The sequence below is a fragment of the Dipteris shenzhenensis genome, chromosome 1 (assembly GCF_047967505.1).
Source record: "Dipteris shenzhenensis isolate YYH24624 ecotype China chromosome 1, Dip_SZ_1.0, whole genome shotgun sequence".
NCBI classification, from domain to species: domain Eukaryota; kingdom Viridiplantae; phylum Streptophyta; class Polypodiopsida; order Gleicheniales; family Dipteridaceae; genus Dipteris; species Dipteris shenzhenensis.
Window position 1 is genome coordinate 5,519,436 of NC_141596.1, and position 27,781 is coordinate 5,547,216.

The following is a 27,781-nucleotide window of genomic DNA, read 5'->3' on the forward strand; positions in this document are numbered from 1 at the left end:
CTTATATTTCTCAATGACAAGATCCATCAGAACCAAAAATTTGTTCTAACCTAGGCACCCAAAAAATGCTCAATTTGTCATTAAAGGGTCACAAAGCATCTCTCTCCGTCCCTCCCTCTCCTCTCCTCTCCCGTTCCCCCCCTTCCTCCCTCAACCCCCCCTTCTCTCTCTCTCTCTCTCTCTCTCCCCCCCCCTCCCTCCCTCAACCCCCCCCTTCTCTCTATCTCTCTCTCTCTCTCTCTCTCTCTCTCTCTCAATCTCAATCTCAAAATCGATAGTCTGCCTGGGCCCTGCACACAGGCATGCACTTCAAACAGTAAGGGTGCACTAAGTAAAGAAAAGAAACAACTGAATCAATGTCTTCTTGCTACAACAAAATCAAATCAAACCAGTTGATTACAATTGGGGTGGGGATCAATCTTTGGCACGGCTAGCGGGGGAAAAAATGAATCTTGACATGGCTCCTGTTCAATTCTCCTGAGCCAAGTGAAGATGGAAAACATTCCTTTGCGATAACCAACATAACCCCTGCCAAAGAATAGAAATTGAATGTTGGTGAAAAACTCAAAGACAACTTGCTAGTCTGCAAACCAGACTTTTTAATTAAAAAGGCCTTACAAACTTACCAGAAGGTCCCTGGACAACATAGATGAATCAGTAGAGACCTAAGACCTTCCACCAACCAAGGCCAACAACCACCCACAAAATGCAGTTCCATACAGCACAAATGAACCCTGTTCGAAAAATTTCAGGCAGCTCGACATAGCCAGCTGTGCATGGCAGAAAGAGATTTCGTCAGCAATATATAAATTAGATGTTGGCCATGGAAACAAAATGATTTGTATATGTAAGTTGTCAAATTAAGAATCCTAGATTTGCCACATACCTCCATAGTATACAGCAGCCTGTCCACTGCTGTAATGCGTGAGAGCTCCAAAAAGGTTTGTGTTGTAAGCCAAAGCCAGGGCTGCAAGTACACCTGGGACACCAGCTGCAAGATGCATGGCTAAGAAGGCTGAGTAAAGTGCCCCTACATGACCAGTCTGACTGGCAAATAGGTAGTGGATCAAAAAGTATGATGCCTGAAGAATGCCAAATGCTGCTGGCCAGCTTAAAGAAAATGATGTCAATATCTTGGCAACGCAACCTGACATCCACTGTACAATACCAAGACTGGTAAGCTGGCCTGCCATGCCTACCAGCACAGCAAACCAAGCAAGTGTATCCCATGCTGACTTCTCGCTGAGACAATCATCCCAGTTCAGCACACCCAACAGGAGTAATACTGAAAGCCCGAGCATCGCAGCTACAACACTTGCGACACCTATCTTGTCTCTGTAGTAGACAGTCTACTGGTCAGCACCATAGTACAGATATCGAGAAGTAAGGAAAATTTGAGTTATCTAAAATGCAATAGGAACTTTTCCATGGTTTACACCTTCATTATACAAGTAAAATGAAAAATTTTAAGGCTGTGGTTTCCTCCACAAACAAATTACTAGGGAAATCACATAAAAACAAGTTCCTTTTCCTCTGTGAGATTCCCATCCTCTTTTGTTACAGTAAAGGGACATAACAAGAACAGTGAGCTCTTAAAAATACTTTCAGGTAAATAGACTTCAGCTGCACATCGTAGAACTATAAAGTCTAGGTCACGTATTCACAGAAAGAGAATTTGTGATGAGTCATTGCTAAACCAATCCTTGGACAGATGCCTACGGTGCATTGTCAATGATGCCACATCAACATTACACACATGCACGTGCATATATGTCCCTGTATAAAAATGAAAACCTTGTATGATGACATTTTTGGTAAGATCGGTTTTTTCCATACCCCTTAAAAAACAGCGAGCGCAATCGACATTGTGCCAAGGCTAGTGTTAACTTGACAATAGACCACTTAGATTTAGTCACGTTGGTTTCTTTTAAATAGACACAAATTTCAAACAAATCCAGACTGGTCGAAAGAGCATTACCCAAATACCCAGAGAGTGACTGCAAGCAGCATTGTTGAAATCATGACCCATTCATTTTGTGTCACAGGACCCATATCCTGCAATTTCTTTGCTGCGATGGCTGGTGCATCAGGCGTTTCCTTGACCTCTGGTGGCACAATCTTGTACAGAAAGAGAGGAGTTGCTAATAGAGCGACAATAGCTGGGACACTTGCAGCTTTGAACCATGTAACCCAAGGATTTGACAAAACAACCCCTAATTCCTCTGCTAATTTCAGACAAAGGAGATTCTGGGCCGCTGCAGTTAAGAAGAGAGCACTCGAGTTCCCTGCAGCCTGTAAATTTGCGAGTGTTAAATTGCTAGCTTACATGCAGCTTTTTCCTAAATTTGGGAAAACAAACACGTGCATCATTTCATAGAATTCAAATCCAAGGATCATCTGGTTGCTAATAAATAAGCACCCACACACTCAAGTACATTGCCTTGATGTCAGGACCCATCAATTGCCGTGGCCAAGTCAAAAGTAGAAGCCCAGACCATGCCAATCAAAAATATCATATCCAGGAAAGACCCAATGCAAGAGGCATCGTCTCCACCAGAGGAGGACAACAAAGGGAGGCAAACTTCACGAAAAATAATCTGACACTTGCAAAGACCTCTCAATGTGTGTCAGGATACAGATCTAGCTCTCCAACTAGAGGCTTAGAACTCCTATAATCTGCTGCACTAGTTGTCCTCCGACAAATGGCACATAATTTGGATGAGTAAGCAGAGATGCAACACACGTCATATGCTATTCGATGCATATGTATTACTAACCGTGCTGTATGGATTGAAAGTGTGGGGTGGTGGCATTTCGCAGTCAACTTGGGATGACATAGAGAAGATTTAACAATCCTTCCTTAGAGGGCATTTGCGGGTTCAAAGTTACCACACCCTACTCAGTGTTGCCCCTGAAGACAAGCTGCAAGATTATAGAGATTCATGCTTTGGAACGAGTTTTCAGATACATTTTCAAAACCAAGCCCATGGACAATGAGAGGGTACCAAAAGCAGGAGCAAGAAACCACAGAAAAATCACAAGTAAAATACTGTCATCCGGGTAGGTAAGATCTCCATGGCTGGTTCAAACGGTGGAATACAGAAAAGCACTTGGATCTACCACTCGAAGAGATGGATGAGGAGATTTTCCACCATGGTTTGTTGGATGCACTCCATAGCAAATGGCGCTCAGAAAAAGGCCGAATTTGAGTACTACTGTTATGAAGCAGATTTCTGGTCCTTGTACACACAGAGGGCAGTCAGCACACAGGTATACATAAGTAAACCAATGCCTTCCCACAAGTGGAGAGCTCTTGCATCTCTCCGAACCCCATCACATATGCTAGGGATTGAGAAGAGAGCATGGGATAAGGTGCCAAGAGGTAAAAGAATGTCAGTTCTGTGATTTAGGTCTTCTGGATATAGAGGAACACCTGGTTATGGTTTGCCCCCGGTATGCACACCAGGGATGATTTCAGCACCCCCCTTAAGAAAAACATTCAACTGCCGGACCTACTGCTCAAGGCTTCACCTTTGGCTTTAGGGACACACATCATTCGTCTTCTCAAACACAGAGACTACCTTGAGACACACGATGTCACATAATAGTCTCTCCCCCTCTATGGGAGGAGTCTATCTGTTTTCTGGAGTTTTATACTTGCAATTTTTTACGTCCCATGGCTGAGGATAATACATCATCCTCTTCTTCTTCTTCTTCTTCTTCTTCTCTGTGTCAGATCAGAACCCAAAAAACCCATTGATTTTCATAACAAGCACACAGTTATCGAGTAAGATTGCAGGCTAAGCTTGTTTATTCAAAGACGGGTGAAAGGTAAAGAACAACAGAACACAGGGAAGGGAAAAAGAGAGAGAGAGAGAGAGAGAACCTGAAACTGAGATTGAATCAAATACGAACCAAGCCTTTTCGATGAAGGGTCGTTCGGTTTGCTCCCAGCTGATAAGGACAAAGACTGAATTATAGGCAAAAATACTCCACCTGCACGTGCGGTGGTGCTCGGCATGGCAGGAGCAATAAGAGCTTCACTGACAGTCAACCCATACGAAAGCCCCAACGTACTTTTGCCCAACATTTTCACAAAGTATGTTGCAATACGGTCGCCGAGACCCGTCTTTACAAATCCTCTTGCAAAGAAGAAAGATATAACAATGAGCCAGATAACCTCATTGGTGAAGGCACCGAAAGCAGCGGAGAATGACAACGTTCCTGAAACAATTGCAACGGTGAGGCCCAGAAAAGCCCAGGCTCCCACAGGCAACGGACTGAGAACCAATCCTGTGATTGTAGAAATGAAAATAGCCAACAGCTGCCATGCCTGGGAGGTGACCGCAGCTGGCTTCGGAACAAAAAACCTGAGAATGATACCTACCCCAACCGAGATAGCAAGGGGCAAAGGTTTCGCGCCCTGCCAAGGGGCTTTTACTGCCGTAACGGCAGACCCATCATCTTGTGCAGCCAACGCGATCCCAGGCTTTTCACGCTTTGCAGACTTATTGAATTGCAGGGACAAATCATTACTCAGGGAGTTAAATCGCGGGCAGAAAAAGGTAGAAGAGGCAGCAGCAGAAAACGCAGATCCATTGACTGAGAAAGATAGTTTTGGTAAAACTGACGAGCAACGTAAGGCTGTTGACTTGTGCACATGCGGACGGTGAGACAGGGAGAAGTACGAGGAGGAAGGAACACAGGGAGTCTTTAAGATGAGCCCATCCATTGTGGAACTGGAAATGCAAACACCAAAAGCGTTATTTGATCGAAATGTCGTCGCTATAATCCCTTCCTACGAGGTTCTTGCAGATTCCGGCACTGCATGCAAAGTGATATGAATCTCAGAATATTGTTTGCAATCCAAATTCGATCCTTCCTGCTCGTGCTAAGCCCGGGTTCAAAGATTCGTTCAGCCCCGATTGGCAACTGTTGCACCGTCCGTCTCTGAAAGGTGAATCGCAAAGGGCTATTCGGCGCGCAAGCAAGCTCCCCAGCTGCTTCCAAGCCAACGATCTGCTACTCAAAGACAATCGTCATCGCGCAGAAGGAGCTGAACTCAGAAGGTTGGCCCCAAACCTCTCTCTGAGAGTGTGGGTACCGATCGCCCCGCGCGAGCTTGGAGAGTTGCGAAGGAGGCGGAGTGCAGGAGGCCAATGGAGACGAAGCTTGTCGTTTCACAACGGGGGTTATCCGCCGACTAGCAAGGGGAGAGAGAGAGCGAGCGTGTGACTAAAAAAAAGTGTGTGTGTGTGTGATTTCCAAAAAAAAAGTGTGTGTGTGTCTAAAAATGTGTGTGTGTGTGTGTGTGTGTGTGTTTTTCACTATTTTCACCCCCCAAAAAAAAGTATGTGTTTCACTAAAAATGTGTGTGTGTGTGTGTGTGTGTGTGATGCCGGGCTTCCCATGCAACCAAAGTCACCTTTCCTCAATAGGTAAAAAGGCATCCCATGAAGTGCCAACGCTCAGCCATGAAATGCGGAAATTTTGTATTTTGGGAGGTCTCCGTCATTATCGCCTTCATCTCAGTGCACCCGTTAACATCGAGATATTGGATGATAATAGCTGCGTTTATAGGGATATGAATTCTTCGAATGTTAATAGCCAATGGATGCCTCGACACATGGAGGAGCTATAAGAACAATCTTTCTGACAAGAACACAAAACGTACGGCACAAGAAATGGATTGCTTGTTCCTACGCTCTTTCCCTATTTTGCAGCCATGTAACCTGGCAGACGTGAGAATGCGCTCTAAGATGCAGAGGAAGTCCAGTACAGATGAAACATGGTGGTGGAGATGATGTCAACAAGCTAGAGAAACACCAAGTGTCAAAGAAGAACATTCTGATTTTGAATGTGAATGATCTCCATAGTTTTTATCGAAGCTTTACTTTTATATTAATCTAAAACCTTGGCAAAAATTTATCAAGCTAAGTTTTTTAGTTTCACGATATTGACAAAACATAGTATGATTTTATATATTTTCTTTAGAATTTCTAAGTAAAATGTGTAAATCTTGGCAAAACTATTAAAATTTTTGCATAATATTTTCAAATCTTGGCGAATGTCTGGAAATTTTATTTTTATTAGGGCATTTTAACTTTCAATGCCAATATAAAAGTTTCACTTCTTAACGAAACTAACATGAAAAAATCATCTTGAAGCGATGACAACGCTCTTTTCTAGTGGCATCATGCAACACAAATCATAACCACAAAATGACTAGAGCAATATTGTCCACTACTCTCTTCACCTACATTTATCTACCAATCTATCGAAATGTAGCCCATTCCCAAAGTGCATGATTATGGGCACCAATGTTCAAGTGAGCCAAGGAATTCCTTGTTTTGTCTCGATGACTCTTTTCAGTTGGTTGAAATGAATCCTTTAATTAGAGTATGTAGATCCTCATATGTGAAAAGTAATAGAGCATAGAGGTAGTCAAAAGTACAAGATATTTTTCCTTAGTCTTCTTTGTTATTCATGGGCCTATTCTTACATGTGAAGTATTATGAGGCCACTTGGCAAAATAATATACCAAATAGAATAGAGTACAAAATTTTGATGGGTTTTAATGCAGGGAACCTAGTAGCATATGTTAGATTTTGGCTTCTCTAAACACCACATGTCAAATTTTCACTCATCTATAAGAAATTTTTTGAAAACAAAAATCCTTCACTTTTTGCTTTTGAGTGTGGCCTAGTTTTAGCAAAAAGGTTTTATCTTGTACATATATCTTTTGCAAAGCTAATGGTTCTTTTTTGCCTACAAGAGACCATCAATTCATACATTGGCCCTCCAAGGTTAACATACGACACTAAGTAGGAGATCAAGAGATGCATAGTATGCCTAGTTATGACAAATGCAAAAACACACCACAAAGTACAGTTTTAAGTCCAATCAAAATAACACAAGTACACCTAGCTATGACAAATGTAACAACACAACAAAAAGTACACTTGTAAGGCCAATCAATAGGAGCATAAGAAGGTGTGTGAGAGGTGGAAACTGTTAACGACAAAGGATGATATTTATTAAGGAAATCGTTGATGGGGGGCTCAATGATTCTTGCAATGGATTTGTTGGGTTAGCTGATTGGAAGAATGAATTAGACATTGGCAATACAGCATGATTTTAGTAAGTTGAGTGTGATTTTGTTAACTCTTTAATTAAACGTAAAAGTAGAGGCAATGTAGGTCGAGAAAAGTGAAGAAAAGGCAAAACACACTATGGACCAACCTATTGGATTCAAAACATAAGAACTAGCTGAAAATCTAGAGGGGTCGTCAAGAGTGCCATTTCATTGTACAATAATGTTTGTATTGTAAACAAGGCAAATGCAAAACTAAAACATCCACAACAATATCGATATGTGAGACTAAAGGACAGCAGAGAGGACCCACCATTAAGGAACTCATCGATAGACATCACATGAACCACCAAGGCAAACACAAAGTAACATGAACTATCATCCATGACTCCTCTGTTGAAAACATCATCCACAATGGTGAGGGATAAGAAACTGCCTGAATGGAAAACCTAAGATGGTGGTTGATGTGAAGGATAATAGCCATAGATCAAAGGGTAATGTGGAGAATGAATATCAAAGATCAAAGATCAAAGGGCCATCCTAGGCACATCAACTTTCAAGTTAGCATGAACCCAAGCACACCTTTGAGAGATGGTGATACATCGAGTGGTCTACCAAGAGAAACACCATGCATCCATGGAAAGATTGTTGTGGAATGGCCAAGGCATAAGAGATTTTGGGCATTAAGGAGGACTAATGCCAAAAAGTGAAATGTGTGACTAGAGTGAGAGGAAGGGAAAGTGCAATAGCTTTATTCCATGAACTTAGGCAAATGGTGTGGAGGTACCATTATTTTCATGAACTTATCTTTATCATAAACGTAGCAAAATGGTGTGGATGACTTGTAGAGGAACCCTTATTTTTATGCACACCCAAAAGAAACCCACTCACAAATGATGTGGTCTTATAAAAATTCCAAAATAACCCTATGCCAAGTTTGTATAAAGCACCTCGCTAGTTGTGAATGGGACAAACTTAATGTATTGGGAGGTGGACAAGCTATTGATCATGCTGTTGAGATATCAAGCTCCACTCGTGATATGCCAGGGTGACCGTTGTGCATTTATGCCACCGACTTGTTAGCTGCAGATGCGGTTGGTACACCACCCATGAATAATAGATGGATGACAGCTATCTTTATGTACTCTAGTTAGTGGCTCAGTTAGTATGCCACCTTAGTTAGCTGAGTTTGGTTTGAGACCCACATATAGGGTTTAACTATTCTTTTGTACTTAGAGTTCTTTTGGCTTTCACAACTAAGAAGAGGAAAACTGTTTTCAGCCTCCACCTTTGTGTATATTCCCCCATTGTGTATGTGAGAAAGCTGCAAGTGAGACTCCTTCCTTCTCTTCCACTCTCTTCACATGGTATCAGAGCTCAGTTCATGGTAAGGAGCTCAAGAAAGCAAACCAAGTTCGCGGTGTCCTAGTAAGAGGATCAGTGTTGCTTTCCTTTTTTTTCGAGTTTGGGAGCAAATCTCTGCAGGTAGTACAGCCAGAAAGTGCAAGAGTGCACTGTCTCTGATTGGGACGCCCTTCGCGATGTGGCGAGAGGGCAGTATATGCTATGGGAGACAGCGAAACCCTTGCTGAAATTATTTTTTGATTCGAGGCCATTTCAGGGCCCATATTGGTGGCGGAAGTTTTCCGCAGGCACTCGAAAAAGTGCCCTATTTTTACTATGCGACCACTGTTCTGCAAGTCGGTGAAAAGTTATCGCAGAAATTACATCGTATGCCTGTGCGCAGAGATATTGGGAGTGGTAGAATCATGCTTATTGCCTGTTGATGCATAATCGTCACTAGGAAGTGACTGTGTGGTCAAATACCACTCTCGTCAGTTTTGCAGATTTGCCCTTGTGAGGCAGAAGTTTTTGCAGTGACAGAATATTTTGCAGTGTTCTGTAATGGCGTATGATGCTCTTTCACAAATTGTCACTGAAAATCTTGACAAGAATAACTTCCCAGCATGGAAGTTTAGAATGACGAATTTCCTTAAGGGAAAAGGCTATTGGGAGTTCATTACTGGAGCTGAATAAGAACCAGTTATTCCTAATGTTCCCAATCAACAGGAGTTGTAGGCATTTAAACGCTGGCATGAGAGAGCCAGAAAAGTTATGTACTGGCTGTCTATCAGTATTTCACAGATTCTATGATTGTGCATATTTAGGATGCAAGCACGTCGAAGGAGGCATGGGATACTTTGACAAAAATGTATAGCATAAATACGCAACCCAAGAAAATGCAGCTCAAGCAAGAGTTGCATAATGTGCAAAGAGAAAATATGAGCATTAATGACTACCACATGAAGGTGAAGAAGATTGTAGATGCACTTGCTTCTATTGGGTCGCTAATGGAAGATGATGATTTAGTTTCTGTGACCTTGAATGGTCTAGGAAAGGATTATGCACAATTTCGGACATCCATTGCCATCCGTGAGAATTTTTTTTATTTTGAGGAGTTGATTGCTCTTCTAATTTCTGAAGAGCAAAGAAATGGTGGTGCATCTTCTTCAAGAGAAACTTCAAAAGAAGTTGTCTTCTACTCAGAAGCTGGAAGAGGTAGAGGCAGAGGTAGAGCAGGCCAATTTGGAGGCCGTGGCAAAAATCAGAATATGTAGCAAATTCAAGAAAATCAGTCCCATGGAGGAGGATGTGGTAACTTTAGAGGCAGGGGGAGCCAAAGAGGTCGTGGTGGATGGTAGAGAGGCCAAAATGCAAACAACAATGTTGAATGCTACTACTGTGGTAAAATGGGTCATATGGTTAAAGACTACTATAAAAAGCATAATGACATCATGACTGGAAAATTGCAGCAAGGCAATTATGCATCCTCTATTAGACAGGGTGATGACAGAAATGAGCATCTGTTTATGGTGCGGCACATGACCAATTCTGTGACAAGTGCAGAAGAAAGCAATGATGTGTGGTATGTTGACCCAGGTGTGTCAAACCACATGACAGTTCATGCAGAATGGATGCAGAATGCAAGGAAAATGGAAAGATCAGAATTTGTGGAGACTGGTGATGATACTGCACATCCTATTGTGCAGATTGGTAAAATTCATTTGTCTATGCAGGATGGAAAAAAGAAATACATGTCTGATGTATTTCATGTCCCGAATATCACCAAGAACCTAGTTTCTATTGGTCAAATGGTTGAGCAAGGCTTGTAGGTCAGATTTAATCCTCATGGATGCTTTGTTGAGGATATGAAAAATAAAGGTCACTTGATAGCAAAAGGGAAGAAGAAGGGCAGGATGTTTACGTTGGATGTGGACATGCCTAAATTGAGTACAGCAATGTTTGCACATGGGACCGGTGTAGTTGCAGATATTGATATATGGCATAAACGCATTGGTCATGTTAATGTACAGCGACTTAAATTAATGCAGGCCCAAAATATTATTACAGGATTGCCTAAGTTCAAGGTTGAAGAAATGCATAAGGTATGTGAAGCCTGTCAATTTGGAAAACAGGCAAGGAAACCATTTCCTATACATGTTCAAGAGAGTAAGAGGCCATTGGAATTAATCCACTATGATGTGTGGACTACTAAAGTTGCATCTATTGGAGGCTATCATTATTTTGTCACATTTATTGATGACTATAGCAAAAAAGTTTGGGCGTATTTTATGAAAAAGAAAAGTGAAGTATTTGGTCATTTCAAAGCTTTTAAAGCTATGGTTGAAAAAGAAACAGGCCTACAAATAAAATGCCTAAGGTCAGATGGAGGGGGAGAGTACCTCTCAAATGAGTTTGCAAGTTTCCTGCAGGAGCATGGCATAAAGCAGCTTTATTCATGCAGTCATACCCCACAGCAAAATGGACTTGCAGAAAGGAAAAACAGGCATATTGGAGAGAGATCTCGTGCCATGCTTAACGAAAAAGACGTGCCAAATTATTATTGGGCTGAAGCATCTATACAGCAGTCTACATAATGCATAGGACTCCAACTGCAGCAATACATGGCATGATGCCAGAGGAAAGGTATACTGGTAGGAAACCAGATATTTCTCATTTGAAACTTTTTGGTTGCATTGCCTATGTTCATGTGCCAGATGAGTTGAGATCCAAGTTGGATCCAAAAGCTGAGAAGTGCATCTTTATTGGTTATTATCTGTAGTAGAAAGGGTATAGATGCTATAACCCTTCTACTCGTAAGTCTACAATGAGCAGAGATGTTGTTTTTTATGAGATGAGCAGCTGATATAAACTAGTAAATGTGATTGATGATGTAGATGCACAAAATGGCAATGCTGCACAGAATTCACAGCAGCAATCACAAAATATTAGTGGACTTGTAGTGTCCTTTAGCAGTGGCTCACATACTTCACCATGGATAGGCAAATTGAGATCAGGAGGATCTCCTCAAAGCAATGCAGATAGTGGTATGCAAGTATCATGAAAAGGAAAAGAGAAAAAAGGTCAGCCCATGGTTGATGTGAATGCAGGTCACTCTTATGTGGATGGTGAATCCAGTGGCTCAGAACAGAGCCTTGATGATGAGTTGGGTATTCCTTCTGTTGTTACACCTGGAGTAAGGAAGACAAGGGATGTTTTGAGAGCACCTGGTAGTGAGCCTATTTTGCGCAGGTCTACCAGAGCTAGGTATCCTATGGATAGGCTGAAATATGATGGATTTATAGCCATTCACTATGCCTATATGGTCAAAGTGATACATGAACCAAAACCCACTTCTTTTGAGCAAGCCATGGGAAAAGAAAAATGGGAGAAAGCCATGGATGAAGAAATGGATGCCTTGGAAGCAAATGCTACATGGGAATTGGTGCCTTTGGGGTGCACGGGATGAGGTGGGGCATGGGTTAGAACTGCAGCACTGCAGCTGTTGATTCAGAGAGGTAAGGAGCGCACGGGGGGGGGGTAAAAGGTTGCACCTAGGAAGTGTATGGAATAAATGGTAAATTTTAAGGCAATTCTAGCAAAATATTTAGGAAAAAAGTAAAAATTAAGCAAAGAAATTTAGAAAAATGGAGGAAATTTAGGAAATAATTAGTGGAATTAGGAGATTATGCAAATTTAAAGGAAAAAAGGGGAGGATAGAAAAAGTTATAAAATATTATGAAAATTAAGAAAGGTGCAAGAGTGGGTTTTATAAAGGGAATTTAGGAGAATAACGGAGTGAGGGAAAATTTTGGATGGAGAGAGAAAGGGGGAGAGATAGTTAAAAAGGTTTTCAAGTGAAGAAAGGTAATTAGTATTTTCAAAAGGAAAAAGAGGATAGAGTGTGTGTGTGTGACTTGACAACACCCCTTTGCATAGTGAAAAGACAAAAGAGCGAAGCTAGATAATGGAATAGGACTAATTGTATAAACGAAAAAGTTTGTACAAATCGGAGAATCCCTGTTTATAAAGGAGACCAGCAGTGGATCATTTTGTAGAAATGACTTTGTGAAAACTATATAGAAGTTGAGCTTGGATAAGTCATGGCAAGCAGCACTTTTATTGAAGAGGGGACTCTGCCTACCTGCCACCATCCAATAAGAAACATGGTAAGAACTAGCTTAGCATTAATTGGGAAGACAGGTGTCATAAACACCCCCCCATTGTTATCGAGGTCACAATAAAATGGAAGCTTAAAAGCAAACTTAACCAGCTTGATGTAAAAACATAAGTAAAACATGGGACCATAGAAGTAACGCGAGAGGGAAGACACTTAACAGAAAGAGGTAAATGAAAGAAAGATTTAAAGTAAGTAACTATAGAGGGGAAAGATAAAGGCATAAAATAAAAGTAACTTAACTATAACTAGAGAAGGGTGTTTAGATTTTACTTTTTTTTCAATAAGAAATTAAAAAAAGGGGGGGGGGGCGAATTGACTTAAATGAATGTAGGGGAAGGGGTTGGTAGAGAGAGAGAGAGGGTTTGGAAGAGGCAAAGAGGGGATAAATAGAAAGGCAACGAGAGAGAGAGTGTGTGAAAAAATTAAGGTGTGAAAAGTAGGGGGGAAATAAAAGGTTAATATAAATGAATTATAGAGAAGGTAAAGGAGAGAGAGAGTGTGTGTGAAAAAAATAATGGTGTGATACGAAGGGGGAAGAAATAAGAGGTTAATATAAACAAAGATTATGGTGGATAAGAAGAGGGGAGGAGAGGGGGGGGGGGGGGGGGTTATCATTAAAAAAGGCCTGTAAGTCCAATCCTAAAAGGGTAGAAGGCATTGGTTGTTGAACCGCGGGCGTCCAACTACATCGAATGCAAACTATACGGACTCCAGAGGCAAGCGTGCGGCAGGCAAGGAGTAGCACAGAATCTCTTTGAGGGCTGGCGCAGAAGTTCAGAGCAGTAGGATCGTGAGAAACGGGAGAGACGTGTACGTACAGCTCGGAGCAGGCGGCTACAGGCAGTGCAAGGAGCTTAGTTGGAGTTAGAGCTGCGTGTGGGTGACAAGGGTAACGATCAGTACGGGATAGGACGAGCATGCGTAGTAGGGGGTTGTGGGAGGGACGGTAATAAGGGTGAGTAGATGGATTTGAGCATGCGAACTTTGAAGCAGGAGTTTCCAATCAGTCAACGAGTGTGGGGGAAGGCAAACAAATGGGAGAGGAACCAGTGGGACTCCAATTTGGGAGAACAAGAGACCTGGAAGTGGGAAGGAGTAAGCCTTAAATAGGTGAGTGAAATGCAGTCGAGGAAGTTAGGGAGTTCAAGGAACCAGCCAGTCGGGGAGTTGGAAAGGTAGGGGGGTGGGTGGTTTAGAGTAGTTATGTTTGGGAGAGAGGTTAGGTTAGGTTAAGAGTGAAAGAAAGAATAGTTTAGAAATAGGAAAAAGTTAGGGGGAAGTGAGAGAAAGGGGGAATAACAGAAAAGTTCGGGGGGGGGGGGGGGGGGGGGGGGGGGACTTAGGAAAATTAGGGAAAATTAGGAAAGATGGGGAAATTGGAAAATTATGAAAAATTAAGAAAAAACAAGGAATATTATAATTAGGAGAAATAGTAAATAAGTAGGGAAAATTAAGAGATTAAGAAAATAAAGAAAACTATTGAGAAAGGAGAAATAAGGGAAAACATACAAAATTAGGAGAAATTTTTAAGAAGAAAATGAAAAAATTAGGAAAAAATATGGAGAAATTTAGGTAGAAAATAGGAGAAAAATGGGGGGGGGAATTGGAGAAAGTAGGGAAAATAAGGAGGGAGAAAATAAGGGAACTTAGGGGGAAGGGATATGAGGAAAAATTAAGGGAATTAAGGAAATTGTACAAATCAAAGAATCCATGTTTATAAAGGAGACCTGCAGTGGGTCATTTTGTAGAAATGACTTTGTGGAAACTATATAGAAGTTGAGCTTGGATAAGTCCTCACAAGCATCACTTTTATTGAAGAGGGGAGTCTGCCTACCTGCCACCATCCAACAAGAAAACATGGTAAGAACCAGCTTAGCATTGATTGGGAAGACATGTGTCATAAACACCCCTCCCTTGTTATCGGGGTCACAATAAAATGGAAGCTTAAAAGCAAACTTAACGAGCTCGATGTAAAAACATAAGTAAAAGATGGGACCATAGAAGTAAGGTGAGAGGGAAGAAACTTAATAGAAAGAGGTAAATGAAAGAAAGATTTAAAGTAAGTAACTATAGAGGGGAAAGATAAAGGAATAAATATATAAAAAGAGAGGGGTTTGAGAAACGAATAGTTGAATTTTAATGATTAAAGTAGTGGGAGGGGGGATTTAGAGGGGAAAATAAAAGTAACTTAACTATAACTACAGAAGGGTGTTTATATTTTACTTTTAAAAAATAATAGTAATAAATGGGGGGGGGGGAGGGGGGGGCCATTGACTTAAATGAATGAAATAGGGAAAGGGGTTTGTAGAGAGAGAGAGAGAGAGAGAGAGAGAGAGAGAGGGGGTTTTTGGGAGGGAAGTAAGAAGAGAGAGAGAGAGAGAGACAGGGATTGGTGTAGGGGAGAGAGAGGTTAGAGGGAGGTAGTGATAGCGAGAAAGGGATGTTTTAGGGAGAGAGGAAACGGGAAGAGAGAGAGAGAGAGAGACACACACACACACACACACACACAGTGCTGTAGGGGAGAGAGAGTTTAGAGGGAGGTAGTGATAGCGAGAAAGGGATGTTTTAGGGAGAGAGGAAACGGGAAGAGAGAGAGAGAGAGAGAGCTTGGAAGAGGCAAAGAGGGGATAAATAGAAAGGGAACGAGAGAGAGAGTGTGAAAAAATTAAGGTGTGAAAAGTAGGGGGGAAATAAAAGGTTAATATAAATGAATTGTAGAGTAGGTAAAGGAGAGAGAGAGTGTGTGAAAAAAATAATGGTGTGATACGAAGGGGGAAGATATAAGAGGTTAATATAAATGAAGGTTAATATAAACAAAGATTATGGTGTGATAAGAAGAGGAGAGGGGGGAGGGGGGGCTATCATTAAAAAAGGCCTATAAATCCAATCCTAAAAGGGTGGACTATAGAAGGCGCTGGTTGTCGAACCACGGGCGTCCAACTGCATCGAATGCAAACTATGCAGACTCCAGAGGCAAGCATGCGGCGGGCAGGGAGTAGCACAGAGACTCTTTGAGGGCTGGCGCAGAAGTTCACAGCAGTAGGATCACGAGAGATGGGAGAGACATGTACGTATAGCTCAGAGCAGGCGGCTGCATGCAATGCAAGGAGTTTAGTTGGAGTTAGAGCCGCGTGTGGGCGACAAGAGTATCGATCAGTACGGGGCGGGAGGAGCATGCGCAGTAGGGGGCTATGGGAGGGATGGTAATAAGGGTGAGCAGATGGATTTGAGCATGCGAACTTTGAACCAAGAGTTTCCAGTCCGTCAACAAGTGTGGGGGAAGGCGAACCAATGGGAGAGGAACCTGTGGGACTCCAATTCGGGAGAACAAGAGACTTGGAAGTGGGAAGGAGTAAGCCTTAAATAGGTGAGTGAAATGCAGTCGGGGAAGTCAGGGATTTGAGGGAATCGACCAATCGGGGAGTTGGAAAGGTAGGGGGGTGGTTAGGAGTAGTTATGTTTGGGAGAGAGGTTAGGTTAGGTTAAGAGTGAAGGAAAGAATAGTTTAGAAATAGGAAAAAGTTAGGGGGAAGTGAGAGAAAGGGGGAATAATGGAAAGTTGGGGGGGGGGGGGAAATTAGGAAAATTAGGGAAAATTAAGAAAGAGGGGGAAATTGGAAAATTAGGAAAAACTAAGAGAAACAAGGAATTAATTAGGAGAAATAGGAAATTAGGGAAAATTAAGAGATTAAGAAAATAAAGAAAACTAGGAAGAAAGGAGAAATTAGGTAAAATATACGAAATTAGGAGAAATTTTTAAGAAGAAAAGTAAAAAATTAGGAAAAAATATGGAGAAAATTAGGTAGAAAATAGGAGAAAATGGGGGGGGGGGGGGGGGGGGGGATTTTGAGAAAGTAGGAAAAATAAGGAGGGAGAAAATAAGGGAACTTAGGGGGAGGGATATGAGGAAAAATTAAGGGAATTAAGGAAATATTAGGAAAATGAGGGTAAACAGGGAAAAAGTAGGTAAACGGGGAATTTTAGGAGAAAGAGAGCGGGGAGAAGGGTAGAGAGAGGGAACAATTCTGGAGAGAGAGAGAGAGAGGGCGGGGGGGGGGGAGGTGGTTTTAAAAGGTGAAGGATTATAAAGGGAAGAAAAGTAAAAAGGAAATAGGGATAGTAAGTGTGTGTGTGTGTGTGTGTGTGTGTGTGTGTGTGTGTGCGTGTGTGTGTGTGTGTGCACGCACGCACGGGCGCGCATACAATTCCTAGCATCTGGAATCATTAAGTAAAAAAAAAATCTTGCAAATAATGTATCCTTAGAGTTGAACCAAATTGATTTGGGGCCCAAAATCAAAGAAGGGAATCTAGTGCCTGAAAACAAAGAATGAGCATCCCCATAACCCTTATTGATTAGATTCGACATCCATAATTTGAAATCTCAAGCGAGCATGAAAATAATCACTATGGGTTCTAAATTCCCAAGCCTAGCATCTTGGAGACATAAATTCATAACAAGTAAACATAGAACTATGTATAAGTACTCTTGGCATCCATAATCGTTAAGTAAAAAAGAGTATTTTTTTCCTCCTCTATTTCTTATTCGATTCAAAATGCATATTATCTTAGGAACGTGGTTTTGTATACATTTATCCTAGTTATACAGTTTATGAAAATATATTCGCTCTTGGAAAATGGATCATGATACCCAAACCCTACATGGGCAATAAGTAAATCTATCCGTCAATACATGCATGATGCTACCAGCAAAGTCCATTGCTATTCATAGGGAGCATGTATCCATTTCAGAAATGCTAGTACTCTTGATATGTGGATTAATCAAATTTCGTATGCAAGCCTTGGATTTCTAATCCCATCATCATGGCATTTGGACCTTGAAAATCTTATTATGTAAATTCAAAATAGGCAAAGGATTCCTAAGAATGTCCACCATCTATTATACATAAAGAACATATGGATATCTTACAAGTTTTGGTTAAACAGATAATCCACTTTCAAATCTCAAAACTTGATGCTGCAACTCACTTGATCTCAAGAATTCAAACCCCATATAATTTTGGGATTAAGTGAGGATGGAATTGTTAAGAAATGACTTCCCTCATCCTCTTTTACGCGATTAATAAATTTGGAATCAAATGCTTACCAATTTCACACCATGTTGTTTTTATTACTGCAAACTTTGGTTACTTCATTATTTTGGCAATTGAATTTCTATTTGCCCACTGTCACAGTTGAGAGTGGATCCTACACCTAATTGTTGAGTACCCACTACTGAGGAAGTGTATGATATTGTTGAGGACCCATTGCCTCATCTTTCAGACTATGTGCACTTGACAAAGGGTGGCACACACGCATGCACACACAACTTTTCTTTTGGTGAAATTGCATGCGTGCATGCACGCACGCATGCGCAAACACACACACACGCACACGCGTGCACATACACACACACACACACACATTCCTCTCTCCCTAGTTGCTTCATTTAACCCTAAGAACTCCCTTCATAAACTCTTGACTCCTCTACCTAGTTAAATTTAATCATGCTCTATCAGAACTACTGTCACCCTATTTTCTTAGCGAAAAACAATCCAATTATAAAATTTGAATTACTAAAAGGTTTTTCTTTACACATTTTTCTAAAATGAAAAAGTCCTCCAAAAGGGAACTCTTATTTTCTTAGATCTTGTTTTTGTCCTAGTAATATATGGTAGCATTGGTTGGTGGGAGGCATACGTTCTCGTCATGCTATTCTTCCTCAATGCTCTTTGAACGCAATCTGTAATGGGCATGTCCATGTATGGATCACTACTACACTAAACTACTTGAAGAAGAAGAGTTATTTGGTTGAGAAATTGATTGGGCACAGTGGGATAGTGGTCCAGCAGGGTCCTTTGGCCGTTGGAGCAAACTACCTATGGAGACAGAAGCGAGGCTTGATGCCCTAGTGCATCTGTGAGGGGCAGGGCAGCGGATGGGCAAGATTGACTTAGCCATTTCAGAGTCCTGGTGGGAAGGACTTCACGTTTGGAGAGAACATATGGTTGGGGCAGTTTTCCCGTACTGGTGTTCCCTTGAGGATGTTGATGCAGCGCAATAGCACACACCCTGACTTCTTCCGTGTAGGACCTGGAGGCCTACTTCAGCCACTCACTGAGAGTGACCTGAGATGGATGGGAGTCTTGATGTGATACACTGGCAGATGATCACAGTGGTGGGCCGTTTGGGGAAGGAGTGGCACATTGACCCTCCCAGTATTTCAGAGCAAGATGCCTCTAGATGGCGCCTTGGGAGGGTAGACCCCTGAGGGAGGTCCAGTGGGATTCGAGAGAGTGGTTCTGGCCCTCCAGGGGCGACCCAGCTGAGCAGGTGGATGAAGTGCCCTTCTTTTCCTACACCACACGGATTGGCAGGAGGCTTCAGATGGACTCGTCAAGGTGGACCCCTTCGAGGAAGAGACATTGGGTGACCCAGCGAGTGCCCCGGGATGTGCGCTTCAGGTTATGAACGCGGTTGTGGTCCAACTTGCGGCCGAGGAAGATCTCTTACTTCTTCTAGCTGGCTGCCCACGAGGCTTGCCCATTGAACCGTGGTTGGAGCAGATGCGAGTGGACGGGCAGTGCCATTGTTGCTCCGATGGTACCCTGGAGACTATCCCGCATTGCCTGTGGAGCTGTCCTAGTGCAGCGAGGATCTGGATGGGAGCCCTCAAGATCATGACACGTATGCAGAGTCTTCATAGAGACTACACCTGGGGAATGGTGGCTTGGTTGACAGATTGATGAGATCTCCCCAACCTACCGGATACAGCGTCAGAGCATCCAGAGGATCGCACTCCACGAGGCAGTCCCCCCTGATAGTCTAGCTCCTCCTACTACTAAGAAGCACAGTGTCTGGGAGGTGTGAAGATTGTGGGAGAGAGGGAAGGAGTCTCACTTGAGGCTTTCTCACAATCACAATGGGGGAATACACACAAAGGTGGAGGCTGAAAACAGTTTTCCTCTTCTTAGTTGTGAAAGCCAAAAGAACTCTAGTACAAAGAAATAGAAGAACCCTATATGTGGGTCTCAAACCAAACTCAACTAACTAAGGTGGCATACTAACTGAGCCACAAACTAGAGTAGATAAGGATAGCTGTCATCCAGCTATTATTCGTGGGCGGTGTACCAACCGCATCTCCAGCTAACAGGTCGGTGACATAAATGCACAACAGTCACCCTGGCATATCGCGAGTGGAGCTCGATATCTCAACAGGAGGTGGTAGCCAGCATCATGGCTTGGAACATTTGGGTGGCTCGCTGCAGTCTTGTGATGGGTGAGCACTCGGTTCCACCCACGGCTACCCTAGTTGCCATATGGCAAGATATCATTTATACTCTACAGTCCACCTAAGAGCGCGGGACTCCAAGCTCCAGGGTGACTATCGAGAGGCGTGCTCGTTTCTGCAAGGCTTGGCCTGCAGGTGTTTTCTACATCTTCACTCCACGAGGGATTCGCTGGCTGTATAGTCCCCCCACTTGGCTGTTAGTCCCTGTTCCAGAGATCCCCTAGGTAGTGAGCTAAGTTTCTCTGGAACAGGCCGGTTTTTCTTTCAGCCTTTTCTGATTTTTTCCATACTCAGCACCGTCGGGGCTGCTGTCTTGTATGAAAATCTTTCAAGCATTAATAGAAGGTTCCTTTTCTTGAAAAAAAGAAAAAATAAAAAAAGAAAAGGAGGTTGAAGAGAGAGAGAGAGAGAGAGAGAGAGAGATGATATGATATGATTGTGTGAAAGTTTGCTTGATACCCTTCAGAACCTATGGGACTGGTGAGCACCTCATCCTAAGGATTGATTTGCTAATCTGAAGTGGTACTAGAAACTAAGTCTAAGAAATTAATCTCTAGAATTTGGTGGAGGTGGAAGAGCTTTACTTTCCACAAAATCTGCATGATCAAAGATGGAGCCTCAGGATGGTTTCCTTGTTTCCCACAAAAAAAAGAAAATGGCTTGCTCGTATAAAGCTGGACCTAGACCTGGACCTGGAGCTAAATTATGGACCGGAGTTTGACGACGGCTTCAACTTGTTCCTAAGAGCTTCTCCGAGGAAGCTGGTGGAGCATCTGCATCGACACTTGGTCGGCGGTGAGAAGGGTGTTGCAATAAATGGGTCACCTCCCCACCTGTGTGCCCCTGTACAAGGACAACACAGGGAAGGATGACATACAGAACAGGAGGGGAGGAAGCAGAAATGGATTAGGGATGTCATGCAGGGCAGCATGTGCACATCCTTCTTAAATTGATTTTAAAGCAGCCACATGGGCCACCCTTGTCAGCACTTACGGCTTGTCAGCACACATTTAGGGCAGGATGTGGGGCTAGAAACAGCCAGCCATGAGCCCATATATGGGGCCAAAGGGCTGGGCAAAGGCCACAAAAGCAGCAGCAAACAATGGAGGGCTGGGGAGGCCTGTCACAGGTTGACCAGACAAGTCAGCCAGCAGCAGACGTAACAGGGGCCACAGAGAGTAGGGCCAGGTCGGCCTGGTCTGTAGAGTTCACAGACTAGCCAGGTCAACCAGTCCTGCAGCACACAGCCCCTACAAAAGGAGGGCCTTTGGGCTCCTGGACAGTCACTTCTGCAGGAGCTTTGGACCTTCCAGGGAGCACACAAAGGGGCAGATCTACATTCCAATAGAAGAGCCTCTTGTCGTGCACGGAGGCTGAGCAGGAGGACTCATCATTTGTAGCTATTGAAGCCTATAGGAAAGGCACACGGTGAAGAGGAAGAGTCTACAGCAGATGGTGCAGCATACAAGGCCATTTTGAGTGCCTTACGTCAGCTGGAGCATCCCTGATGTACTGAATTGTAGATTGATCTCCAATCCATCCAAACACAGCAAACAGGTAATATGTACTCTGCTCATCTGTCCTAGAGTAAATAACAGAAGCTTTTACTATATGCCTCTTCTCTCTCTTTGGCCCATGAATGCCCTGCTCATCTAATCCTAGAGTAAACAACAGTAGCTTTCACTACATGCATCTTCTTTCTCTTTGGCCAATGAATGCACTGGTCATCTATCCTAGAGTACATAACAACCTATCCTACAGTAGCTATCACTACATGCTCCTTTCCTCTCTAAATGGTGTGCAAACTAACCACACAAATAGTAAGGGCAAAACATTGGGCTTGCCTACTGTCTAGAGCTGGCCATGCAGTGCAGCATTGCATCGTCTGTGCGTGCATAGGTCATGGCTGACCAATAAAACACAGATTGTGTGGCATTCTCAGCGTGATAGCGGTGTTGAGCAAGGCAGTTCTCTTTTACTACTTTTGTGTCGGTTTATATGCTAGGTTCAATGAGTCGCTGTGTAGTGAAAGAGTTAGTGGGTGGCCAAGTGCTTTGCATATAGGTTAGCTTTGTTGTGAGTAGCTTTGTTAGTATGACATGTATACAAACAACAAGCCCCCTAGAGATGAGCTCAGTTTTGGTTTAATTTTATAGTGTGTTTTCTGCTGATTCTGTTCTTCGCTCACGCTTAGCATTCTCAGAGAGGGAGTGAGATAGTTTGTGGCATTAAAATTTGTTTCCAATTTCCAACGTCCCCCCCATGGTAGTGACTGGGATACAATAGTAACAAGACACATGTAAATTTAGACCATTGTCCTCCAACTGACCAAGAGGAAAGCATCGCCAGAGGAATCGCAAGAATACACCTGCACATGCATGCACACAGACAGACTGCATACTGCCATTGACCACACACATTCAACCTTACAAACTAGTAATTAAAAAAACGTAGTTTGAGCATCTATGGGACAGTAAAAAATCTGACTCACAATGCTCAAAAGCAGCTCTAGAAAAACTGTATTTCTGCCTCATAATTATTTGCATTCGTGCGTCCATATAGCTGTGTAGTAAGGATGGACTATGTTTATGACTCTCAACACAATTTCCCTGCAATTTACAAATTTTCTATATGTAGCAGCAGAGCTATTTTTATGACCTGCCTAAAGTCCCCCAAACACATTTCAAGATATGACCAAAGCATGAAAAATTGAATTACTTAACTTCCTTAGTCCTTAGAGATTTTGAACCTAACTATGACATAATGATGAGACATCAATCTGTTTTTGACCCCTCAATGGAATGAAGGGAACACAATTCCTCTGTTTACGAGACAGCAATCCCTCTGTTTACAAAACCAACTTTGCTAGCCTTGGAGCCACTGTACCTGCCAAGAATTGTCCATCCCTTGCTGAAAGCGATAAAGGACATCTTTCTTGCAAACAAGAGAGAGTGTCTAAATTTCTATTCAAATGATTTAGCGCTGGCAACAGATGCTATAGTACAAATGCATCTAACCTGGGTTCAAAGAAAAACCCCTTAATCCTTTTGGAAGAGGTAAGAAGTGGACAACCACCAAACCAGTGCCATATCTTCTTGAACGAGTCATACATTAGCCATCTCTGTTGCTTCTGAGCAGAGAAGCAGATGTAATTACCATGACCAAAACATTGAAAGCTTTCTGCAGATGACTTCAATAGTGCTTTGAACATCATGTGAGGCATTCTTCCTATCTCCACCCAATCCATTTGTCGTAAATCAAGCTCCCAGATCCGCATACTTTGGTGAACGCTGTACAGTCCTACTCTACCTACAAGAAGAAGGCAGCCCGAGTCCCCAGCAACCAAAAAAGCATCCAAGAGGGAGCGTGGCATTCTGACAGGAATTGATTCCCACATTCCTCGATCAATATCAAATGCAACCAAGCCACAAGGTGATAGAGTGAGGCAATAAAGCCTGCCATTACAAAAGGCTGACTTCAGTGAGTGAAGATTTCCAATAGGCATGCTCTCATAAACAGCCCAGCTATCAGACTTTGAATCGTAAACCTCTGTTGGCATTACTCGGTTGCTCCCAGCATAACTGCAATCTCCAGCAGTTATGATCCTGTAGCACATAGCTTTCTTATCCACAAACATATTTACAAACCCAAGCTGCCTGCTGTGATGCATATCTGGTAGCAGCTTGCACTCTTTTCTAAGAGGATTGCAAACAAACAGACGATCATGTCGACCCTCTAACCCCGTAAAACATAGGAGTCCACCTGCACTGGCAATCAGAGAATATGCCTTTCTTGGAACAACTGCCAAGGGAAGGGAATGCCAGGCGCTCATCGGATGGCTATAGACTGCACTTTGCCATGTCTCGCCATTTTTCTGAGACATAAGAAAGCAAGGGCCATGGGAAGGAAGCTGAGAAAGGAGATTGAGAAACCCACGTTCATTCAAAACAGAATACCATCTTCTGCACACGCCTCTTAACCTGAAGAAGCAAACTGGCGGCAACCAAGCAAGCACTCTGTCTACTAACTCTTCAGGCAAATCTGCCCATACAGAGCCTTCTAAAGCGACTTCCTTGGGAGAGGTGCAGCTCGGTGAAACCACCACTTCTTCCTCAAAGCCACGAGGCTTCGTTTTCAGTCGCCGGAAGAGCTTTTGTTGGCCGGGAGAATCACACCCCAAGGCTATTTGCCTTTCAAACCCTTCGTTGGCAGAACATTGCTCTTCAAATATTTCCATGCAGAAGGGGACCTTTATAGGCTCTGTTGATGGATCCCCACAAAGCCTGATAAAAGCTGGCCGCCTGGGAAATAAAAAAATGTCAAGCTAGACCAGCGACAGTGTATTCGATGCCAGAAGCCTGCATTTCCACTTTTGAAGAAAGAAATACATGGACACCTAGGTCCTACTAGCGTCCTAGGACCCCAAACGCCAGCGTTCCAAATCACCAGAGCACTCTTGATCCGCCAGGATCTACAGGCTCGCCGGAGGAGCAAATTGATCCTGGCCACATACAAACCAACATCTCCTATAAAGGACATGCAATATTGCACAATCTTCAGTCCCATGAATCGTTATTCTATAGACTTCATCAAGGTCTCACAAATAGCGAGGCTTACAAAACTTTTGCAAATATTATCGTCCTACCTCACTGGGAGACGCAGCGGTTGTCGAAAGTTACCACAATGTTGCGAAGGAGCTTGGTGCTCCTGAGAAAGACATGCAAATTGTCAGCGAAATGAGAGGGGGAAAATACAATGCCGTGAAAGATGAAACAAAGGCTGCGAATCTGAAAGGCAAACACGTCGCGGATCGTTTCGAATGATACCGTGAATTCAGGAATGCACGAGCAAAATCGAGTTGTGCTGATGCACAGGTTTACTTGCAGGGGCGGCACAATGAATGCTGCAATCGCCCTGGTACTGAGAGTCTCCTCAATTCTCTCTAAAGAGCGTTAAAACCAGATCTCCGCAAAGCTCTCGCGCGTCCCCAAAGCGTTCCAACAGAATCACGCGATCATCAGCAGGCTGCAGGATCATCAGCGATGAGGAACAAGACAATCCAAGGATTGTGATATTCTCGCCCCCTTGCAGGCACACAATCAATTATTAATCACTTTCATCAATTCCAAACCCAATCCAGCCTCATTCACCACACCTATGACCTTTCCTTCTTTTATGACAAAAAGGACAACATTGGAGTATCCAATAGTATAATCCTACATACATGCCAATGCTTTAAAGACACTATGAAGCTTGACCTGGCTCAGCTATACCACCACCTTAAGAAAAAATACTACAAACCTTTCCCCCCTTCTCATAGAACCCCCCTACCTACCTTCCCATTTAAATATATGCATCCATGCTTAACGCTTACATTTTACCAAATAGTTGGGTGCTCTCTCAGCCCACCAACATCCATCGGTTGCGTGAGTCTTGCTTGCCCTCCTGCATAATGATGGGCAATGAACACCTACATGATGTTTCCTTCATATCCATAAAGAAACTCCTTGAAGTGTCCCTCCCATGATAGTAATGTGCTTTCTTACCTAACCAAAGGTGTGAAACTTCATACTTTGATCCTCTTGGTCTACCACATAAACACAACCATGTAATATGAATGGGTGCTACATTGCCTTGCAACAAAATTCTGCCCATGTTGCATCGAACACATTGCAATATAGATAGCCGCTTCCATGTGAATACTATGGGCCTAAAATATGTTAAAAGTGGTCCTCCAACTAAATCATGAAAAGCATCGTGTTGCTTCAAAACCATGTGTATTCCTTGTGAAAAGGGCATCATGTTGACAATTGTTAAATTTTGTATTTATCAACTTAGCTATGATTAAAGCCTCTACATTAAATTTTGTAATTATCAACTTAGCTATGATTAAAGAAACATTTGTATAAAGCCTTAGCTACACCAATCTACACAATCATACATGCATGCATGTATGTAGTGCATGTACCACATGTGTTTAGAATATCCATATCTATCAATACATGTAAAAAGGCATGCACACATGCATACATATATGTACATACAAACGTGTGTGTATATGTATATATGCATGCATGTATGTATGTGTATGTATGTGTGTACATATCTATGTATTTACTTATGTATGTATGCATAAATGTATGTATGTATCTATGTATGTACATACATAAATTATATGCATGCATGCATGTATGTATGTATGTTTGTATGTACATATGAATATACTTACATGCATGCATGTACATATGTATGTGCGTGCATATATGCATGCATGCATGTATGTACATATGAATCTACTTACATGCATGCATGTACATATGTACATGTGCATACATGCATGCATGTATGCATGTATGTATGGGTGTACGTATGTATGTACATATGTGCATGCGTATGTAGGTACATGCATGTGCCTATGAGCATGTGTGTATGTGCATAAATACATGCGTGCTTATGTGCATATGTACCTACATGTATATATCCATGTGTAGGTACATGTATATATGTATATGCTTATGTGCATATGTATGTACATGTATATATGCATATGTACATACATGTATATATTTGTGTGTATACATACGCATGTACGTACTATGTATATATGTATATATGTATCGTAACAATCCGCTCGAGCTACACCAGAACGGAAGAGAGAGAGAGAGTAAGAGTAGAACATAGCAATGAGAGACTACAAATGTATTGTAACAATCCCCTCGAGCTACATCACAATGGAAGAGAGAGAGAGAGAGAGAGAGAGAGTAGAATAGAGCAATGAAAGACTATAAAAATACACAAAAAGAACTACTGCATAGGAGAAACGGCGCCCACCAACTTTCCAGGCCTATAAGAAATTATAAACTGATAGTTCTACAAGAGCAAGACCCACCTGGTCAGACGTCCTTCTAGATGTCTTCTCTTCATTAGCCCCATCAACACGGCATGATCTGTTTGGACCGTGAGCATACGAATGTAGTTTTTGAATGGCCCATACCACTTCCAAACACTCGAGCTCAGTGGCAACATATCATTTTTCGTGAGCATTTAAAGATCTGATGAGGTAAATGATTGGTCATAGATTGCCTTGGTTATCGCGCTATAACAAGACTACGCCTAAGCCATCTCCAAATGCATCAATGCGGATCACAAACTGTTTGGAAAAATCTGGATGTTGGAGCAATGCATCTTCTTTTAAAACATCTTTGATCTTACTAAATGCCTCTTGGAGTGAGAATGCAAACAAATTTAATATTTCTTTGCATCGGGTTTCATAATGATGCTAACAATTGTGACAATTCTAGCATGAAACGAGAGTTGAATCCAACCATTCCCATAAATCTTTGCAATTGCTTGACAATCATCGGCGGTGGAAATTTTGGTTTTGGAAGTGCCCAGACTCGGATCTGGAATACGGTCGTTAGCAATAATGAAACCAAGATACTTTAATTTTGTTTGAGCCACTTACATTGGAGAGAGTTCAATTTGAGATTGAATTTTTGAAACAGCTTGTAGTATTTGCAGTATCACTTTCTTGTGGTCTTCCCATGAAGTCAGATGGATTAGAACATCATCTAAATAGACTAGGACCTTGCCGATGAGCTTTGTGTGTACTTGGTTGTCTATATGCATCTTACCTATCTTGAAAAAGTATTTTCTAGGTGCAAACAAGCAGGGATCTCCTTGAACTCGGTCGAGTCTAGATTCTACATGAAGATTGGTGTGTTGCTTGAACTTGTGATTTCCAAGAAAGGTATTTGGACCAAGCCAAGCAAAATTCAAGCAATTGAAAAAATGACCGAGCCCACGAATTTAACATAGCTCGGATCATTTGTTGGAAGCATCAGTTTCTATAAGAGGTTTGTAAAATATTCTGCTAAAA

At 42.4% G+C, this 27,781-nt stretch overlaps 2 protein-coding genes across 3 annotated transcripts; both read right to left on the minus strand.

Annotated features, from left to right (window-relative positions):
- Positions 1–221: 221 nt before the first annotated feature.
- Positions 222–5,244, minus strand: LOC147905286 (dicarboxylate transporter 2.1, chloroplastic-like). Its single transcript, XM_087398050.1, has 5 exons — positions 3,887–5,244; positions 1,979–2,292; positions 887–1,335; positions 627–770; positions 222–528 (listed from the first exon to the last, which is right to left on the minus strand). Exons 1-4 carry the CDS (start codon positions 4,730–4,732, stop codon positions 655–657), a joined length of 1,725 nt encoding a protein of 574 aa, XP_087254176.1. The 5' UTR covers positions 4,733–5,244; the 3' UTR covers positions 222–528; positions 627–654.
- A 17,349-nt stretch (positions 5,245–22,593) lies between these two features.
- LOC147905287 (Galactose oxidase/kelch repeat superfamily protein) lies at positions 22,594–24,973 on the minus strand. Of its 2 annotated transcripts, none has more exons than XM_087379321.1 (3): positions 24,729–24,973; positions 24,548–24,609; positions 22,594–24,403 (listed from the first exon to the last, which is right to left on the minus strand). In XM_087379321.1, exon 3 carries the CDS (start codon positions 24,137–24,139, stop codon positions 22,898–22,900), a length of 1,242 nt encoding a protein of 413 aa, XP_087235447.1. In that variant the 5' UTR covers positions 24,140–24,403; positions 24,548–24,609; positions 24,729–24,973; the 3' UTR covers positions 22,594–22,897. The 2 variants fall into 2 exon arrangements, with proteins under 2 accessions (XP_087235447.1, XP_087235455.1); XM_087379329.1 differs by having other exon boundaries at positions 22,594–24,428.
- Positions 24,974–27,781: the final 2,808 nt, after the last annotated feature.

Bases quoted from the DNA above. Each gene is read 5' to 3' on its own strand.
- LOC147905286 (XM_087398050.1), bottom strand. From the start codon at position 4,732: ATGGATGGGCTCATCTTAAAGACTCCCTGTGTTCCTTCCTCCTCGTAC. The intron at 2,293-3,886 runs GTTCTCTCTCTC...GCAAATTTACAG, and splicing joins TGATTCAATCTCAGTTTCAG to GCTGCAGGGAACTCGAGTGC. The intron at 771-886 runs GTATGTGGCAAA...TGCCATGCACAG, and splicing joins GGCTGCTGTATACTATGGAG to CTGGCTATGTCGAGCTGCCT.
- LOC147905287 (XM_087379321.1), bottom strand. From the start codon at position 24,139: ATGGAAATATTTGAAGAGCAATGTTCTGCCAACGAAGGGTTTGAAAGG.